Here is a 20,395-nt window from a genome sequence, read left to right on the forward strand (position 1 = left end):
AAAGCTTTAAGCGCAGCAGCGCCATTCTCTGAGGCGCTAAAATAAGTCTAAACTCCTAGTTAAAACCCATGAACTTCCATCCAACACTGCTGCTGGCTTCACAGACCTCCTGTGGGAAGAATTCAGCAGCATTCCGTGACCCCGTGGGCCCATCAGAAGGCTCTGCACACGGGCGAGCCACGCACGCTGTACAGACAGAAAGACCCCAAAGGGGCAGTGAGCCCACGGCCCCCAAGTTCCTTGGGTAGAGAATAACGCTGCTCACTTCTCATTAAGAAGTTCCTTTCGCCGGCAAGACGGAAGCAGAAGGGCCCAGAGGTGCCCACCACAGGCTGGGAAGTGGATCTGTCCCGATATGCCGTCCACCCCAGACGTCGCAGCCTGGCAGCACTGGGCACCCCGGCTGGGCAGCCCGAGACCCCGTGGGCAGGAAGTCTGGCCACCTTCCCGGCAGGTGAGTGCCTCGACCTCTCTCTTCTCACGTGGCCTCCAGCCGCCCACCCCACCCCCACCCCCTGCACCTGCTGACGGGATCACACGGAAACACATCGCCAGGGACCAGGAAACACATTTTGATGTGGAACCAAAACAGAGGGAAAAGTGGACTTCAAACCCTCGGGGGGAAGTGTGGGGCCTTCACAGCGTTCGTTGGCGTGAACTCACAGGAACGCCGGGAGCGTCACACCTCGCCCGGAGCTCTGGGACCAAGAGATAAATGGAGCAGGGCACTCAACCAGGGAATCATCACCGAGACCCCGGAGCAGACAGCAGGCAGCAGCTCTGCGTCCTGACGCAGGACGACCCCCCCAGAAACACCCGCGTTCCCGCAGGCTCCCCGTTGCTGAGGTCCTGAGGAAGCCACCCCATCTGCCACCGGGGGTCACAGGCTGAGCTGGTCCCTCCAAAAGTCCCAGGTTGGAGTCCTAACCCCAGGACCTCAGAAGGCCACCGCGCTTGGATGTGGGGTCTTTACAGGGGCCGTCGAGGTAGGGCAAGGCCCCTGGGTGGTCCTGGTCCAAGGACTTCAACGCCGGTGCCTGGATCGCAGACTCCAGGCCCCAGAACCCTGAGGGATAAACGCCTGCTGTTTAAGCCGCCCTGTCTGTGGGGTTTGGTCACAGCAGCTCCTGGAGACACGGTAGCTACCTTTGCACCTGCAGTGATGATGTGGGTTCACTGACGCCCCGTCACGGTCCATGAAAATGAGAAGGTCCTAAACTGTGTGTGGGCCTGTGTGCTTGAGCAGGTTAGCTTCAAAACCTTCTTCTTCTTAAGTAATAATTATAAAGAGAGGACAGCTTGCATAAAGTTTTTATATTTTAAAATGCCTCCAAATGGGTTTTTAAAATTCCCACATTTATGAATTAAATCCAGGTCCTGATTCCCAGTCCACGGTAACCTTTGCTTCTCTACCTCTCGACTCCTAAATGTGCCACCAGAAAGGAAGCATTCACTGTCCGATGCTTTAGAAACTTTCATCTCTCACACTGTTTCTTTGCCACAAACTTCCAAAAAGGTTTAGCTGTGTTCATTCGGCGCCTGGAACTACATTATCCACTGGCAGCTCTAACTCACTCATGTGTGCTTTAGTTGTGGAGAAAAAGAGGGTCTGAGCACAACAGAGAAAATTCTGAAACAAATGAAACCCTACCGATTTGCTCTCCTCATCTAACGGGCACGACGGCTGGAAGGCACTGGGCCCCACCATGCAGTCTTGCCGCCAGAACAAAAAAGGGAGCAGGGACAAGAAAACCCTGAGCCTCGAATACCTGAATCTACAGGCAGACGCCTGCATGCCTGTCACACACGCCTCTTCCTGGAGAGGCCCCCGCAGCCCCCACGGCAAAGGCCGTGCACCTCCTGGGAAGGCCCGTGTGCACAGCCTACGCCTGACAAAATCCTGGAGCAGAAAGCACTCTGCCAGGGGTCATTAGCGGCCCACCTGTTGGGAAAGCTGTTCAGTTAAAAATAAAAACCCCGGGCTGAGTAAGTGGACCCAACAGAGCACCGGCAGCCCCAACGCTCGGAGGAGCTGAGGCTCCTGCCAGGCAGCCCGCCTCCTGGGAGGAGAAGGCTGCGCTGTTTCCAAACGCCGGCGGGTGGGGCTGGTGCGGGCGCGCTACTCTGGGGAATCGCGGAGCCGAGGCCCCATCTGCACCGACAGTGCAGTGACGGCAATTAAGTGCGAGCAGGGAAGCCAAAACACAGACACGAGCGTCACCTGGCTTTATAGGAAACAAACAAAAACTGAGCCCACGTGTCGGTAAACCCTTGTGACGGGCTGACTCCTATCCCCAAAGGTCTGACCCCGCTCCCCCCTCCAGCACCTCGGATATGACCTCACCTGGAGACAGGCCTTTAAAAAGGAGAGAATTCGTGAAGGTGAGGTCTTGGGGGTGGTCCCTCGACCAACACGACTGGGTTCCGACAGAGGGAGATTTAGACACAGACACAGGCCGGGAGAAGGCCGAGGGGTGTGAAGGCAGAGGGACGCCAGGACGGCAGCAGACCCAGCGCTGGAGAGCGGGAGATCCTCCCTGAGCCTTGGAAGGAAGCAGCCCTGCCGGCACTGGGCCTCGGGAACCCGCTGCCGCGGCCCACGCCCACCTGCACCCGCTTACCTGGTGTAGGACGTTGGGGACCTCGGCCGGGCCCACGGGTACAGGTGCTGCGGCACCGACAGGTACTGGTCGCAGAAGGCGCCCTTGCGGATGTGCTGGAAGGATGGGAACTCCTCGGGTGGGAAATCAGACGTGGGCGGCGTGGCCCCCAGGTCCTCCCCGGCTGGCTCCACCTTGAGCGCCACTGACGGCGAGTGGTCCAGGGCGGTCTTGCGGGCCTTGACGGGGACGCCGTCGCCCAGGTCCAGGCTGCCGTCGGTGCTCAGGGCGTTGATGGCGGCCACGATGGCCGAGCTGGTGTACTGCGTGGTGTTGCCCAGCCAGGTGTCGTCGGTGACGCTGACCCGTGGCGATCCTTGCGGGGACGGCGTGGGCGAGGGGTGGGGGGAGCAGGACAGCTGCCGGCCGTTGAGGCCGTACTTCCGCTTGTTGCAGGGGGACGAGGGCCTGGACGTGCGGGCCCCCAGCCAGCTCTCCTCAGTGACGCTGGTGCGCGGCGACGTGGAGGGCGAGTGCCTCGGGGACCCGAGCAGGCCGCAGGCCCCCAGGCCACGGGGGAAGCCCTCCTCGGGGTCTGTGGTCTTGGGGGACACGCAGGGGGACTGCCACGGGGACGTCTGCGGGGACGCATACGGGTACGAGAAGCTGGACTCGTAGGACGAGGCCTCGGAGTTGCAGCTGCGGGACGACAGGCTGCTGGCCGGGCTCAGGCACGAGGGGTCGCGGTAGGCCTCCAGGCTGGGCAGGTTCAGGGTGGCCGTGGACGGGGACCGCTTGGAGCTGGGAAGGACGTCTTCCGCGTCCGCGTCATGGAAGAACTGGCCGTTGCCGTGGTGCAGCCCCAGGTAGGAGGTGATCTCGATGCGAGGGCTCTCCAGGGCCGGGGCCCCGTTGGGCCTGACTCCGCCGGAGGAGAGGAAGTAGCTCGAGGGCCCGCCGTCCAGGGCGGCCCCGTAGCCTGCGGTGGAGACGCCCGGGGCCGAGGTCTGCAGGCCGTGGCACGGGGCCGGCAGCGAGGGGTGGGCGGAGGAGAGGGGCAGGCCAGAGCCGATGCCGGAGGTGACGTAACTGTAGTGCTCTGGAAGGGAGGGGGAGACGGGTGAGGCGCTGGCCACGGAACCGCCACCCACGTGCTCAGGGACCCCGCGATCCGGGACCGGCCTCACCCCTCACCCCGCAGGCCTGGCCTCCGAGATGGGCTCGCTACTGCTGCTCCAGCGGAGAAGCAGCCCGAGCCCCGGCCTGGCCAGCAGGGTCCCTGCGCCCCGCCCGGGCCCCTCCTCTCTCCACTCCAGCCACCGCCCTCTCACTTGGACACGCGCCCACCGGGGCTTCCCTCTGCACAAACATCCTTCCCGCAGAGCCGCAGCGCCGGTCCCCTTACTTTTTTCTGCTTTTTCTCAAAAATCACATCCCCCACCTGCCCTACCCCAGTCGCAGCCCCCAGCCCAACAGGCGTGTCACCTTCCCCCACTTTCTTTCTTCTCCTCACGTTCACCATCTCCCCCATCACGTCCTGCACCAGCAGAACCCATGCCTCTGAGGGCCGGTTCGGGCCCACCCAGGTCTACCCTGGTCCACCCCTGCCTCCAGGGCCCAGGCCTGTGCCTGGTCCACGACGGTGCGCCATCTGTCCAACCAAGAGACGGGTGGGCGGGTTTTCGACACGGGGGCCTGGACGCTTAAAGACGCTGTGATAGACTCATCGCCAGCGACAGAGAAAACACCCCAAGGGTTCTGGACGCACACATCGGTTCCGGGATCGCTCGTGTACCTTCTGATGGTGGCTCATGGCCTAGGAATCCTTCTTTTACAGGAAACACGAAGCAGACGATATTGAGGTACGGCCGTATGTTAAATCATCATATATTGATTACAGCCTCAGTAAAATGTTCTAAAAAAGTCACACTAGCGTAATTAGTCATTTTTAGCAGCAAAGCCACACGTCTGGACTTCCAATTTGAACAGAGCCTTTGTAACACGTGGGTACCTCATTATCGTGTGCCTAGAGCTGAGGCTCCCAAGGTCTCTGAATAATGGAGCTGCTCGTGGAAACCCTACACCACCTCCCGGGCCAAGCACACCAGCCCGGAGACGCTTCATCCAATGACAGTGCCGCCCTTCCGCTGGGCTGCAGAAACCCACCCGGGCGTACCCCAGAGAATCAAGGGCCTCAAAGTACAGGCTCACATCCCATCCGATTTATTAACGGAAGTGGGTCCAGCTCCCCCAGTAGGGAGATATCTATTTCCATTATGGCTTATTTCAGAAGGAGCATACAACCTCCCTCTGGCAACCCAGACCCTTACATCTTTGCTATCAAGAAACTCTGGCTTTACACTCTGAATCCCCTGCCCCATAAAACACTGTTCTCTGCTGCTCCCCAAAAGAGCGGCCCAGAGGGAACACACAGGCCTTGCCCTCCCCGCCCCCCGCCCCGGGGGTCAAGGCCAGGCTGTCTTCTGGGGAGAAAGCGTCAGTGTTGTCCAGATGCTCAGATTCGGGGCCGGATTGTAAACGGCCCCAGGGAGAGACTGAGCCGTGAGGAGGAGAGAAGCGAAACTGCAGCGGAGGGAACCAGAAGCTCTGAGTGGGAGGTGGCGCCTGGGCGGAGGGGGGCTAGGCGGGTCCGCAGATATGCCCCCCGCAAGCCTCGCCACCCCCTCGTCCCGAGAGGGAAGGACGGGCGGCGCGACCAGGGGCCGGACCCCGACGCCAGCGCCCGGCCCACCTGGGGCTGCTGGGTGAAGCTCCCCTCAACTGCCGGGTCCCCCGCTCACACCAACACCCTCGCAGGCCCACGGACACATTTAACACAAAAACCGTACTAGAATGTTAAAAATCGGAGGACAGTCTTTGCAAAAACCACACAGGAGGTTAATAAGCCCGGAAAGGCATGTCCAGAGGAGACAGTCAAGACTGCTCAGAAGGAGGGGGCCGGGGGCTGCAGGCCAGGCCGCTGAGGCCCCGCCCGCCACGCGGTGACCCCTCGGGACAGGTGCGGACACCCCTGCCTCAGCCCCACCCTGTGCCTGGGTGAGCGGAGGCCCTGGACGCAGAGGAGGCCGGGCCAGTGCTGTCCAGAGGGACCCCGGCAGCGGGCGGGTGCGGATCCCACAGGAGGCCCCGGGGTCTCTGCGAGGGCAGGACCCATCAGGGGCGGCAGTGGTGTCAACAAGGAATCAGTCTTCTCTCAGTTACCATGGGAGCCTAAATGCTGCTGTGTGTTTCTTCCCAGAGGCACCTGGCTGATGCGCCGGGCAGAACCAAGGTCCCCTTCAGGCCACAGCGTGGTGGTACCTTACACGGACCTTACAGCCACATCCACAGACCTCCCACTAAGAGGGTCTCCCTTCACCGCTGGCCCAACACTGTCCAAACCATTCTAACCAGAACTGCCAGTTTGAGAAACAAAAAATCGTTCCCAGTAGCTGCGTGGCTTCAGGTAAGTCAGATGTCGACCAAAAGAGGCTGGACGGGCTGGAGCGTCCAGCACCACCTGTTGTTGTGTGGTTGTGATGAGGGCTGCGTGGCCAGTAAGCAGAACATTGACAAATCGTATTCCATACGTCCAGGGCAGGAATTTCAGTAACGACACTTCAGCAAGTGGCTGTATTACGTTTGACGTGTTCCAAGGTCAAGTGTGAGTTACACAGACCCTGGCTCCCTGCCCCCCCCCCCACCATCCAGGCGCCGTGTGGGCTAAAGCATCGGAACCAGCATTTCTGGCATTTCTCAGGCGGCTTCTCATAACCGGCTCTCCAGCTCCACCTCAGCGAGTGGGGTCTTCACCCCGCCCGCCCTGGCTCCCCTGCAGGCCCGCAGCCCAACACATGGGCCCCGCCTCTGCCTGCACCCTGACACCACAGGGTACTCGCCGGCCTGAACCAGCCTGGATGCGCGCCTTCCCTGGCCCACAGAGGAGGCCCATCCCAGCTCCTGCGGACAAAGAGCCCCGGGCAGCAGCTATGATGCGGCACGAGCCCCATGCCTCCCTGACGTTCTGTCCGCAAGGGGACAACACGCCAGCCCCCCCCCCCCCAGCTGAAAGAGGGCCCCAGACCCGGCCGCTCCGGGGAGCAGTGAAGGTGGTCACCGTGTGCTTTGAGCCCTTTCCTCCACGTGAAGAGCACAGGCCATCCGGCCTTCGACGAAGAACGGACTTCATTGTAAAGACGAGTCACGACTCCAGGAGGGAAGCCCAGGCAGGACACGACGGCAAACATACAAACTGTGCACAGAGCCCAGGCCCGGGTCCGCACACACCCTCAACGGGCCTGCCGGGCCCCTTCCCCAGCACCCGGAGGCCTTGGGGGGCCTTGCAGGGGTTTAGTGGACAGAGCCCACACTTCCCGCCCAGCTAAGAATATTATGCAAATCTGTCATTTATTTTAAAAGATACAGCTGATCCCACCACTGAACTACCATTTGCTGGCAGGAAGGTAATTCCAAGAATTCAAAAAAATCCTAGCCATCAGCTTGGGGCCTCCCCACCACCTGCCCACGGGACGCCGCCACATTCGCGGTCCCGAGCCCAAGTCGTGGCGGGGACCTGAGAGCGTGCCCGCCCCTGCCCCCGGCCCCCAGAGGGAGATGGGAACAGGGGGTCCGCTGACTCCCAGGGCATTCCGAAGGGGGGCCTTTATTTAACCAGCGTCTGTCAATAAGCGCGACGCAACGAGGGAGAGAAGAACACGAGCCTTTATGAGCCTTTATTAAACACAGAAAAGACCACCTCAGCGTGCGTTCGCCTTAATTAACTGAATTGCACAGCAAAAGCCTTAAGCGCCTCAACCTGATTCTGAGCTCAGCCACCGTCTGCTGATGGAAGTTCTCCCTTTGCGGACAAAACGTGTCCAGGTAGGTCCCGGCCTGCCCGGGGCCTGCCTTCCTGCCGGGGCTGGGGCGGGGGGGGCATCTCTCCCCTCCCCTCATCCCTCCCAGCTTCCACTCAATCTCCTACCTAAACCGTAATTCAAATCTGAATTCTTTAACTATTCAAAGGGATTACATTTACCTGGAATGAAAACATTTCCAGTGACTTTCCTGACAGCCCTGAGATGCTCAGGCTGACGCCTGCCACATCGGCGGCCACTGGGGAGCTCCGCACCCATTACTCCCAGTTTCTGCTGCTGCCTCCAGAGCCTGGCTGCCTGCCCAGGAGATTCATCAACTTACAGCGCAGGAGTCTAAGCAAATATTGGGGAGAGCTTATTCAAAACGGCTTAATATAGTGGACATTCATGAAAGCGTGGCTCATCTCTGAAGCCATGCCGCCTCCAGGTCCCCGGCGGGGGCAGGCGCAGAGATGGACGCCAGCGTGGGGAGTAGGGGTGCCTGGAGCCTGCGGACCGCGCATCAGCTCCCAGTGGGTCCAGCGCCCACTGCGAGCTCCATCCTCAGCTCGTTCAACGGGCCAGAGCTGGCGGAAGTATTTCCTCTCATTCTGAAAGCTCGTGTATTTCAGAACCACACAAACGCATCATCTCTGCACAACCACCAAAAAAGTCGATCCGTGTCCTTCCACCATGGCCGACTGCATCTCAGCAGGTTCCCGAGTGCTCAGACCCCTGCCCAGCGCCATCCGGGGCCTCGAGGGGGACGCAGAGCGCACTGCTGGCTGCGCCCTCGCCCCACACACGGCGGCCGTCTCACCAGAGACAGGGGGAGCCACCTTGCCCCTGCCCGCGTCCCCCGTCCGTCACAGACCCTGAGAGGAAGCCCGTCATGGCGACTTTTGTTTTTCATTGTACGGAACACCCCCTTCAGCATTTGCTGGGGTTGAGCCGTAGGACACGAAGCTAGAAATAGAACTGGAAGCAGCCTGGCAGCCAGGCCTCCTCTCCCCAGCCGTGGGCACTGCCCTCGCGGCCAGATTATACTTCGCAGGTAGTGGAAACAAAACAAAACACAAAACAAAAAAGACGCTCCACGCCAGGACCTTTCTGTCGGGAGCTGTTTACTGGGCAGGGCAGGAGCCAGGCCCGTGGGTGACAGACAGACACAGCTCTGAGGGCACCGGTCACCCCACTGCCTGCCAGGGAGATGACTTCCAGAGGCAACAAGCAGCCGTCCTCACAGGGGTCCCCTGCGTCGCGACGGGGACGGGCTCCAACGCCCCAGCCTCACTGCCTTAGGTCTTCACCTTCCCAGGCCCCGCGTTTAAGGAATTAAAAACAGCCTGTGGCCATGAGTCGCTGTGGCCTTCCTCTGACAAACATCACAGAGAATTAAAATGTCCTCTGGGACAAAGCAGCCCGCTGGTGGAAACATCTCTGGAACTTTGGGGCTGCTGAGCTGAAGGTGCAAGGGCAGTCACCTGTGCTAAGAGGCCAAGGGGCCGCCTGCGCTCTGGGCGCTGGGCCCCGCGCCCTCCTGCGCAGACACGCGGGCCTCTGGGGCGTCCTCGCCATCACCATCACCACCGCTGAGGAGGGAACTGAGAATAAAAACGCCCCCAAGTCTTCACGTCATCAGAAGATGCCCCCTTTCACACGTGAGCCGTGAAACGCCATCCTGCACAGTCAAGGTGGCGGCGAGGGACCTGCCCTCGAGGCCAGGAGGCCGAGGCCAGGCCCATTTCCTCCTGAGTTGCCAGGGCTACAGTCCCCAGCCCAGCGGCCAAAATAACTTAGAAAACAGGAGCCCCAGGCGGGCGGGAAGCAGGGCCACGCCCGCCGCCCGGCTGACAGCAGAGCAGCTATTTCCTGAGACCCAGAGAGAAGCAGGAGGCCCTCTGCCTGCTTCCCAGAGACGAAAGCCCACCGCCCAGCCTCCTCCCTAGAGGGGCCGGGAGTGCCCCGGGAGGGCAAACAACACCCTGCCCAGCCCAGCCCAGGGCAGATTATTTTTAAAATTCTCTTTTCTTTCTCCCAACAAATGGTGGCTGACTGTCCATCCGCACCGCCGAGCGCTCTGGAAGTAAAGAACCCCAGGACCCACGGCCCCTCGAACACCCGGGGGCCACGCTTCCCAGCGCACGAGGTGGCGGGAGTGACAGGGTGACAGGTGAGAGGATGCCGCTCTCAACTCAGAGAAAATCGTGACAGGGACAAGGGACCCCAAGGTCAGGGCTGGCCGTGTCCTTTTGAGAAGGTGCCCACTTTTGGTTCAGTATCATCTCTAAGGCTCTGCACCAGCGCCCTTCGCACTCGATCTCAGAATTAGTCATTCATTCATTCATTCATTTCTATCCAGGTTCATTCCGGAAATAATGAGAAGGCACTCCCGTCACCCATTAAGAGCTGAAGAATTTAATATAACAATGTAACCATGAACTTAATAGTTACAATATAATGTTAGTAACTAATAAGAACAAGAAGAAAGTACTTTATTCATAAATGCCAAAACTTAGAAGCAACCAAGATGTCCTTTGGTAAGTTGAATGGATAGATAAACCGGGGTCCATCCAGACAAGGGAATATTATTTAGCACCAGAGCCAGCAAGTCACGAAGAGGCATGCAGGAGACGGAAACGCATGTTGCTAAGTGAAAAAAGCCCATATGAAACGGCTGAGCACTGTGTGTCCAACTACGGGACGTTCTGGAAAAGACAAAACTGTGGACCCGGTGAGCAGATCAGTGGTGCCGGGGGCTGGGGGAGGGAGGGAGATACGGGGGTGCACAGAGGATGTTTACGGCAGTGAAAACACTCCGTATGACCCCACGATGGTGGATACGTGTCATTGCACACCTGTCCAAACCCACAGAATGTACAACACCCAGAGTGAACCCTATGTAAACTACAGACTTTAGGTGATGATGTGTCAGTGTAGGTTCATCGACTGTAACAAAGGTACCATCTGGTAGGGATGTTGATAGTGGGGGAGACCATCCCTGTGGGAGGAGGGGGAAATCTCTATACCTTCCACCCAGTTCTGCCGTGAAGCTAACACTGTTCTCAAAAAGTCTTAATAAAAAAGAAAAAAGTATGAGTGCTTCTCACATAAATAGGTAAGAAGGAATGTTTTCTATCAACTGCTTCCTAACACCATGACAAGGGGAAGGAGCCCTTTCCATCTCTGCCCAGAGCTCCCTCCAGCTGCCCTTCCCCCAAAGCCTGGTGAACGCTGGGCCCCAGCTGCCAGCACCCCAGAGGCCTTCCTGCAGGAGGCTTTAATGGGACTGTGGTCCCTGGAGGTTGGGGTGGGGGCTGTATGCTTGGCAGTGAGGCTGAAAAGGCCCCTTGAGAGTGTTACTCAGCTTGCTGTCGGGGGGAGCAGACGTGCAAAGAGACAGGGGGAGGCCGTGAGGCCTTCCCCAACTCTGGGAGCTTCCCAAGCACCAAGCGGGCAGCAGAGCCCCTGAGGACACAGGACGAGCACGGCAGTCCCTGTCCTGGACTGGCTTTCACACCCTGAAGAGGTCAGGAGTGTGGTCCACACATCACCAAGCCTCTCATCAAAGATATCTGCTAAACAGACTGAAAAGGGGGTTGGATACCAAGGGAGAAAGTCTTCAGGTGGAAACAACCCAGGAAGCCCAGCCAGGACCTGCGCACAGACAGCCGAACCCAGCAAGTGCAGACGGCCTTCAGGGCCTGTTTCTCCACTTCCGCCCCAGATCTGTTCAGACAATTGCCTCGGTCTCCCACCCGCGCCTGCCTTGTCACCGCCTGACCCAAAGGCCTGGAAATGGTACAGCCGAGGAAGTGGAAAAGAGAAGACGTTTAGGGAGGACAGATCCAAGCAGCCTTGGCCTGGTTGGAACATTTATTTTTTAAAAAAACGAGCAGGGGGCTTCCCTGGTGGCGCAGTGGTCGAGAGTCCGCCTGCCGATGCAGGGAACACGGGTTCGTGCCCCGGTCCGGGAAGATCCCACATGCCGCGGAGCGGCTGGGCCCGTGAGCCATGGCCGCTGAGCCTGCGCGTCGGGAGCCTGCGCTCCAAAACAGTGAGAGGCCCACGTACCGGAAAAAAAAAAAAAAAAAACACAAAAACGAGCAGGACGTTGCACTTTTAAAAGAGGGGCAGTGAATGATACGGAAAATATTATACAGTCATTGCAGAGACGGGCGCCCGCCAGTGCCAAGTGTGCTGGGCTCAGCTTCACCACTTCACCGCCACGTGGGCAGGGACAGAGAGAACATCTTGAAGACAGACACAGAAAGAGGGCCGACAGGGGGCAGAAAGACAGGTCGGGGAGAGCCAGGCTGCAAGGAGGGGGCTCTCGGTTCCCTCCACGCAGGGCGACCCTAGGCACAGACTGGGTCTTCCAGTAAAAGGGGGCGTGATCGTTCAAGGGCTTACTCTTATCCAAGAGCACACACCCTAGGGGGCTGGAGGATTCCTTTATCTTCTGTTTAAGTAGAACCTTTATTTTTGACCGAGAAGAGAAAACGAAAGAAAGGCAAGGCCCGGGGACTTGGTGGTCCGAGGTACCGGAGGCTAGTTCTATTGGAACTTTTCCTGGTGGCGGGGGGAAGGGAGGCTTCAGCGCTGAGGGCACAGGGAGCGGGCGGGCAGACTCGGGGAGCTCGTGGCCCCCGCCCCGCCGGGACGTCCAAGTCCAGGGCCTGGCACACTGTCCCCTGGCGGGAGCGGCGCCCCGCCCTAAAGAGGAGGCCCCTCCAGCGGGAATGCGCTCAGGGCTCAGCTGGAGTGCGGCCCCGAGCCTAGCACACTTGGCCGGGGGATCTGCCTACTCCAAAGGGGCCTCTCTCGCTACCCCGCTCGCCCCTCAACTGGACCCGCTGGGGAGGCTATGGGCGCTGCCCCCGCCCCTGGCGCCGCGGGGGGTCGGGGACGGGAGACTGGGGGGCGCCCCGGGGCAGAGGGGCGGGAGCCGCGGCGCGCCTCCGGGCCCGCCCCTCCCGCCGCGGATCCGGCCCGCCCGGCCCCGCGCCCCCTCCCTGCGCCCCGGCCCCGCGCGGACCCACCTGCGGTGGCCGCGGCGGCGCCCTCGTCGCTCTGGTTAAACTCGAAGAGGAAATCAAAGTCGAACTCCTGGTCCTCCTCCAGCCCCGTCATGTTGGGTCGGGGGTCAGATATCAGAGGGTCGGGGCCCGAGGTCAGGGGTCTGGGGTCCGGGGTCGGGGTCGGAGGTCAGGGGTGGGATCGGATCCGGGGTTCGGGTCTGGTCGGGGGTCGGGGACCTGGTTGGGGTCCCGGGTCGGGGTCCGGGGTCGGGATCTAGGCTGGAGTCGGGCGGGGTCCGGTGTCAGGAGTCAAGGCCTGGGTCGGGGTCCCGGACTGGAGTCAGGCTGGGGTCCGGGGTCGGGGTCGGGATGCCAGGTTGGGGTCGGGGTCGGGGTTAGGGCCCTGGAGGGGGTCCGGTAGGGGTCCAGGGTCGGGGCCCCGGCCGCGGGCACCTGTGGTCGAGGCGCCCGGGGCTCGGCTGCGCCCTGCGCTCGGCCGCGCGTCCTCGGGTAACGTGACTCCCGCTCGCGCCCCTCCCCCCGGCCCTCCCCCGCCGCGCCCCTCCCCCCGCTGTTTCCGGGTTTACATAAACAAGCAGCTTGCCGGCCGCCGGCTTCCGAGTTTTAAATAAACTCTCCCCGCGAGCTGGAGCGCACGCCTTTCACTGGTGTCCCGGCTCCCGGCGCCCACACCCGCGCCCGGGGCCCCCAGGAGGCTCTCGGGTCCGCCCCTCCGCGCGAGCGAGACCCCCGAGTGCCCCCCGGGTCCGCACTCGGGGGGATACGCGTGCGCCGGGGACTGGGGGGAGGGGACACGGAGTCCAGCCACCTCCGTCCGCCCCGCCGCCCGAGCGCCCCTGCGGCCGGAGCCGGGTGGGCAGAGGCTGGGGGCGGGCGAGGACGGGAGCCGGCGGTGGACCCCCGCCCGCCTGCAGCCTCACTGCGGGGAGACGGGCACCGCTAGCGGTGCCGGCTGGCTGCACCCGGAGGCAGCGGGTCGCGAAGATCAATAGCTGCGTCCCGAGTTGCTGCTGACGCCGCACCAACCTACTGAACGTGCCTAGAGGGGCCTCCCCGCTGCCTGGCCCCTCGTAGGACGAGGATCAGCCCGTCTCGGTTGTTGCCGAGTCTGTAACGCGCACGTCCAGCCGAAGCCCCGCAGCCAGGGCCCGGAGTAGAATTCCCTGGACCGCAGGGCTCGCTTTCAAAGCAGCGGCTTCTTCCCCAACCCGCTGCGGAAGAGCAACGAACACAGGGAACACCGTTTTCCAGCCCCCAGAGCCCGAAAGAGGAAGGTGGGAGGTTGGTCGGGGCTGGGAGCGCGCTCTCCTTCGCACCTTGAGGCCGGGCTGCTTACGCGGCCTTCCGCTCGCAGGCTGATGCCCAACTGGCACCCCTTCCTTTTTGGGACCCCGTTCACGTTAGTCCCTCAGATTCCTGAAACACGCGTGCACACGCCTGTGCGCGCACAAGTAGCCTGCCAGCCACCCGTGAGTGACTCCAAAGCTTTCCCAGGTTGGGGGAGAGCTCGCGGGGGGGTGAAACCCAAGGCCCGGACACAGAGCAGCCCGTCCGCACAACAGCAGTATAAAAGGCTAGGCCCGCCTGAGCACCAACTCTCCCCAGGACTTTCTCCCAGGTGTTTGTTCTAACTGCCCGAGAATCTTGGCACCCCGTGACACCAGCATCTGGAAGAGCAACGGGATGGTGGCCAAGACGGCGGTGTGAGAGGCTGAGGACGACCCGCGCGGGGGGAGTCGAGTGGGAAAGGGGGAGGGTGCACAAGTGTCCGTTTCTGCAACTCCGCTGCTAATCAAACGAGTCCTGCTCTCTGCCCCGCAGGCCCTCTGGCCCCGTGGGGATTGCTTTTTTCGGAAGCAGATAACCTGGGAATCACGTGACCCCTCCCCCAAACCCTTTCCCTCTCATGACCCTTTCCAAATCGCTGGTTTTCTCCAGTGATAAACTATAGTTCACTTTGGCCTGATTTAGTTTCTAATAATAGTTCCATCTTTGAGATGTATGTTGGAGGGCTGTTTTGTTTTAGTTTGCTTTTTTTTGCTGACCTTCAGGCAAATGGAAGTTCTGTTTTCCGTTCAGAAGCCACAATATTTCATTTTCTCTCTTTTCGGGTTTTTTTTTTTTTAAAGTTCAGCCACCTTCTCACCCCCACCAAAAATTTACACACAAACAAGAGCCTCTACCCTCTGTTTAGACTAAAACTTCTCGCTCAACTGTTCTGTCCAGGAGAAAGTGGGTTTACCCTTCCGGGTGCACCCGAGCCCTCGGGGTCAGGACTGGGGTCTGCTTTATCCTAAGGCCGAGCTGATCCCCACCTACGTGCGGATCCCCCACCGAGGTAACCGGATAGGGTGGCCGTGTTTTAACTGCTCCTCTTCCCAGCACCCCCGTGCCTTTCGTCTTGTAAATGGTTTGGAGCTATTTGCTAATTCAGCAGACACTCCCGTCTTGATGGAAACGTTTAGCTGGCTCTTCCTGTCAGAGGCTGCCGGTGTGCACCGGGCCCAGAGCTCCAGCCCTGGGTGTGACAGAGCAGCAGGGCCTTTTCTAATCTGGATTAGGAAACAACGCCGCGAAGTTAAGTGGCAGGAGAACAGCGCGGGCTTTGTTCCGTTCTGGAGAGCCCCGGGCACTCAGTGTGGAACCACCTCTGGATGGGTGGGTGGGTGTACCTACGAGGCCTGCGTCTCTCTGCATTCCCCACGCACAAGAACGAGCACACGGCCTTCTCCAACAGCAGTGCCCAGTGAGCTTTGACCACATGCTCACTAAACTGGAGGGAAGCGCTGGGGAATCCCTGAGATTCTCACATGGGCAACTAAAGCCCAGCCGGGCCTGCGGGGGAAGGCCTCAGCACGGCAGGCGTGGACCTGCAGGCCCTGCCTCTCATACCCTGTGCCTGGCTCTATGAAGGATTAGATCATACTTTCTGTTTAGCCTAATTCTGTGGTCCTTATAAATACACCAATATTTGTTTAGTCAAAGGGCATCATCACGCCTGGCGTGCTGCCTCTTAGCAGGGACACCTTCAAATGTATTTTCTTAAGCTGGAAACCTGAAAGATAACCACCACCCCCATAGACGCCTTTTCCTCTTGTAAGATAAAAAAGATTCTCTATCGCAGACAGACCACCGACTGTTGAAGTAAAGAAACCTAAACTTTGAAAGACCCACATTTATAAAAAGCAGTGATAAGAAACTTTGAAATAAGTGTCAAGGATGTAAAATCAAAATCTCGACAACTTTTAAAACTTTTTTAACAGTAAGAGCTTGTCCTGTAAACGTCACCTGCTGTTTACATTTCAGCATCTTCTAAATTGGGATGAAATGGTGAGAAACATGAGATACATCTTCCTCCCTTGATGAAAATACGTAGAAATAACAAGACATCAAGACACTGACCCCATACCGATGTTCTTATATTGAATGTACGGTCTTGAGCTCACGTTTGCTAAAGAGAAGGAAGTTCTCCCGAACAGGCAGTCTTTGAAAAGTGCAGTTGTAACGCAGGAGGGGCCGTCACGTTTATTAGATCGTGCAGGAGACGGCAGCAGTTACTTCCTAGCTCTCCCCACAGGGGTGTCTGCCCTGCGAAGTACGAGCACTCATGATGCACTGGCAGGCGAGGCGGTTTTCTTAAAATAGTTTAGACAAAGTACTTCAGGGTTGCTACGGCATTTGGAAAGGTGTCTCCCAGCTTCCATCGTGCTCCCTGACGAGGATGCTCGTCACCCCTTTCGGAGGCTATCTTCAGACACCTTCAGGAACGCCGTAGGAACTCTGGGCTGCTTTGGTCAGGGGTGGGAGGAGTGTTGAGAGGGTGCGGGTGAGGGGACTGTGGACCTAAGACCGCACGCGGGAGGGTCGCAAGCGCACCGTCAGTAGCGGCGGCCTCGCCATCACCAGCCTTCAGGGCAGGGCAGACACTTATGCCATCTTCGTGACTATGAACAAGTAGCTTGAAACTCGGAGGTCTCTTTTCCAACTGTCCTGGAACATCTACGTTTGGAACTCTCAAGTCTCTAAGGCTGCAAACTGTCTTGAATCAGGGGCTGTGCCCGACCGCTCCTCTGATGGCTTTTAGTCCTGCGGGTCGAGCCACCGGCGGGGCAGCGCCACACGGAGCGGTTCGCGGGGCCCAGCGCCTGGAAGGAATCTGCTACCGACTGAGCTCATGGAGGGGCGCAGAACACCGCCCCCCCCCCCGCAACCTCACCGTACGGCTGGTCTTCCTGGGGCCTTGCCCCACGGGGGAAGACACCGGCCATCCCTCTTTCCCAGAGAAACCTCGCTGCTTTCCAAAGTGTCCTTCCTTCGTGGTTCTGACGGCCCTAACCTCGCCCCGTCCCCCAGCCGCCTGCATTTGAACTGAGTTTCTATAGCCGGAGCAGCCGCGAGGCTGCACCAGCGAAGGCCAAGTGCGCGCACTCAGCGCTAGAGAAGAGGAGACACCTATTGGCAAGAAGGCGCGCACGAAATCAGGGCTGCTCTGGGGAAACACCAGGGGGACACCGCTTCCCAATCTGTGCAGCGCGCCCGCCGCGCGCCCGGCCGCCCGCGCCCCTCCCTGCGCGCGGACCCTGGACCGGCCTGCTCGCCCCTCCGCGGGCCGGGACCCCGCCGGGCGTGGGTCGGACGGGCGCGGGCGGCACGGGCGCCGGGCTCAGAGCGCGGGGCCGGGGGCCCCCGGGGGCCGCGGCGGGGGTCTGCGGCCGCTCCGGCTTACCTTCCTCTGCCGACTTCATGGTGCCGCCGGCGGGCGCAGAGGGCCCCAAAGTTTCTCCGCTCCCGCAGACTGCAGCCGGAGGGCCGAGTGGAAACTTGGAAGGGACTGGAAAACTGGTACTTGGCATCCACGCGGCGGCGGCGGCGGCGGCGGCGGCGGCGGCGGCGGCGGGAGGAGCGGGAGGAGCGGGAGGAGGAGCGGGCGTCTTGCGCCGCCGCGCGGGGCCGGGTCTCCCGAGGAAGGACGCCTCTCCCCCGGCGGACGCGCGCCGGCCCGGGCTCAGCGCCGCGCGCCCCAGAGAAGCGTTGTGAGGGGCGTGTGCGCGCGTGGCGGGTCCGGGCTGCGGCGGCCCCGGGAGCCCGGCAGGCTGACGGGCGGCGGGGGCTCGGAGGTGTGCGCCCGCGCCCCGGTCCCCGCGCCCGGCCGCCCTCCCCGGCGCGGTGACTGACTGTGCCGGCGAGTTCGGAGCCTCTGAGTCTCGCTCTGACGCAGGGCCGCGCTCTGCCTGCTGCCTTTTTAAAGCTGGAAAACACCTCCCCCGCCTCCCCGCCGGCCCGGCCGCTCCCGCGCCCCCTCCCTGCCGTGACATCACGCCCCAGCCCGCCCGAGCCAGCGCTGGGCCCGGGGGACCAGCGGCCGAGCGCCCGCCCCTCCCCGCGCCGGGCAGCCGCTCGACCGGCCCGCGGGGCGCAACGGGGGGCGGGCGGGGGCGCACCCGGCGCACGGCCCGGCCCGGACGCCTGGGTCCACGCGGGTGTCCTGAGAGAGCCACACTCTGCTTTAATGAGGGGGCGGGGAGGGGGGCCGGAGACGAGGGGGTTGCCGAGAGGGCCCTGCATGCTGAAGTCATTATGTAAAATCGCAGGCTTTCCCTGCTGTGGAAATTTGGAAAAGCGCTTCCACTGGCAGGCCCGAGAAAGGAAATTCCCATCCCGCTAAATTACTAACAGATTGCACGGCAGTCCCGGGACGTGGAGTTATTGTCATTTTTCTTCTGTAAATATCTGAGCGACCCAGATTGCCTGTTGCATGGCGGGCTGGGGGGAGGGGGTGTCTTGGAGAACCGCGAGCCCCTCCCCGGGCTCCCAGCCGCCGGCACCCGGCCCGCCCCAGAGGGCCAGGGGCGGTTTACGGGCGCGACTTCGGGATTTCTAACCGACGGGGGCTGGTCTGAGAACCGAGAGCCGGCGCTCGGGGAAACCTCTCCAACCGGCCCGTTTCACTTTACACTTTCCTCTTTCAGACCCTGCTGCTTCTCCTCGGCGCGGCTCAGCGGCCAAAACGGGACCGTAGTTTCGTGTTGGCCTTGGAGGGAAGGGACTGGAGTGTTTGTTCGGGCGGTTAAAATGTCTGGTGTATAAAAATAATAAATCTATTGCACGACACCCTATGTGGTTTAAAATAAACCCAAAGCAAAAAACTTGTCTGCCGCGGGGACCGGGAGGCCTGCAGGTCGCGCGGGTGGGCACCCTCAACGACTTCACGCCCGGGACCTGGGGAAAGTGGGGTGCGACATTTGACCCCCATCTGTGTGTTTCGCTGCCCCTTGGGCGCGATATTAAACAGTAAGAAGGTGCCCGGCGGGGGCGATACCCGCGTCACCGCTGCCGGTTATCGGTTCATCGCAGCGGCGTCGACCCGACAGGGCTGAAATCCCTTCTTCCGGCTCAGGTCTCCCCTCGGGTGTCTGGTGGGTGTCAGGACCCTTTTCGGGTGCCACTACCTGTGGGTCTGCTCCCACCGCGAGAGCCGGGCCTGGCACGCGCCTTGTGCCCCAGGCAAAGGGAGGGGGAACCCCGCGTGGACACCGGGGCTGGGGGTGGGGGGACCCCACGAGGAGGCTGGAGGCCTAAGAGTGGGACCTCGCGAGGATGCTGAGGCTCGGGGGAGTCGCCAGGACACCGAGGCTGGAGGGACCCCGCGAGGACGACGAGGCTGGGGGGGACCCCTCAAGGATGCTGGACGCGGGGTGGGGGCGGAGGCGGGGCGGGGGGGCTGGGGCGTGCAACAGAGCCGGAAGCCGCCAGGGGGCGCTAGGGTCGGGCCGCCCACGCCCCTCCCTCGCCCCTCCCTTTAGAATGATCTGGCCGCTGTTCGTTCTGGTGTCCCCAGACCTGGGTGCCAGGGTTCTGCCAGGAGAGTGTGCGTGGAGAGGTCCCGCCCCGCCACCGGGACGGGCCAGGAGGAGGGGGCCGAGTCCTTGCGGGGGGCGAAGGGGGGTGTGGAAAGTTGTATTAAAATAAAGACTGACTCTCACCCCCTCCCGTCCGCCCCTCTCGCGCTTTCACACGCGCGCGGGACCGTCTCCCGGTCCTGGAGCCCGCGGGACCCCCTGAGGCCGGGGGCGCCCCTGGGTTGCAGAGGGGCCGAGCTGGGGGCTGTTGGCCGCCACTGCCCCTCCTCCTCTTCCTCCAATAAATAATTTTCACTCCATCCAGAAAAGCTCTTTTCCTGTCTGCTCTCAACGCGCCCCTTATTCCCCCGCCCGGGTGACGGAATCCCCGTCTGTTTCCCTCTGTTTAATTCCGTTGCCGGGACCACGGTGGCCGCGCGCCAGGGCGCAGGGAGTTCCGGGGGCGGCGGCGCAGCTCGGCGGCCAGCGCGCCCCCGTGTCCGCCTCGGGCCGGTCCTGCGGCCACCGCGGGACCACGGGCCTCCGTCCCCGCGGCCGCGGCCCCCCGCGCTCCCCTTCCGCCTCTCCGGCTCCTCGGGCCTCCTCTCGAAGTGTGTTTATAGCTGCTACTAGGAGAGACGTTACACGGGTTTTATTTTAAGGATGGGTGATGACTAACGAAGTTAAAAGGAGCTTAGGACAGAAAACAAGACTATTTTTAGATTACTGTTGTTTCTGTGGATTATTGGGGCAAATACACCCAAAGAAGCTTACCATTTTCAAAGTCGCTTCGGATGCCAAATCCTCTCTCTTGGCGCACACTTGGGTAATCCATCCCCCCTGCCTAATATTTCCTATAGACTCTGCAGTTGCTCGGGCTTTTGTGTTTAAGCACAACTGCTATGGAGACGCCGCCCTCAGTGACGTGGGCGGTCCGGGACCTGGTCAGGAGGACCTGGGAAGCCCTGGCCTGGCTGGAGCTGCCCTGAAGGGGATGCTCTGTCCCCCGCCCTGGGAGCCCCGCTGGGGACCGTCTGGCCCACCTGGCCTGGGGCTTT

At 61.1% G+C, this 20,395-nt stretch overlaps 1 protein-coding gene and 1 long non-coding RNA gene across 7 annotated transcripts in view; one reads left to right on the forward strand and one right to left on the reverse strand.

The window, feature by feature from the left end:
• NFATC1 (nuclear factor of activated T cells 1) overlaps positions 1–17,694 on the reverse strand; it is a 102,056-nt gene extending 84,362 nt beyond the window's left edge. For 3 of the 6 annotated variants that reach the window (XM_060121842.1, XM_060121839.1, XM_060121841.1), the window contains exons 1-2: positions 17,225–17,694; positions 2,622–3,699 (exon numbers count right to left, since the gene is read on the reverse strand). In XM_060121842.1, coding sequence (XP_059977825.1) covers positions 2,622–3,699; positions 17,225–17,351 — 1,205 coding nt within the window. In that variant the 5' untranslated portion in view covers positions 17,352–17,694. Of the gene's footprint in view, positions 1–2,621; positions 3,700–12,498; positions 12,639–12,930; positions 12,994–17,224 lie in introns of those variants that run through there. The other 3 variants (XM_060121840.1, XM_060121844.1, XM_060121845.1) reach the window with 3 other exon arrangements.
• LOC132504444 (uncharacterized) lies at positions 17,173–18,609 on the forward strand. Its single transcript, XR_009534888.1, has 2 exons — positions 17,173–17,340; positions 18,468–18,609. It is a non-coding gene; the product is annotated as an uncharacterized LOC132504444 (long non-coding RNA).
• The last annotated feature ends 1,786 nt before the right edge of the window (positions 18,610–20,395 follow it).

The sequence above is a fragment of the Lagenorhynchus albirostris genome, chromosome 14, assembly GCF_949774975.1.
Source record: "Lagenorhynchus albirostris chromosome 14, mLagAlb1.1, whole genome shotgun sequence".
In the NCBI taxonomy this organism is placed as follows: Eukaryota; Metazoa; Chordata; class Mammalia; order Artiodactyla; family Delphinidae; genus Lagenorhynchus; species Lagenorhynchus albirostris.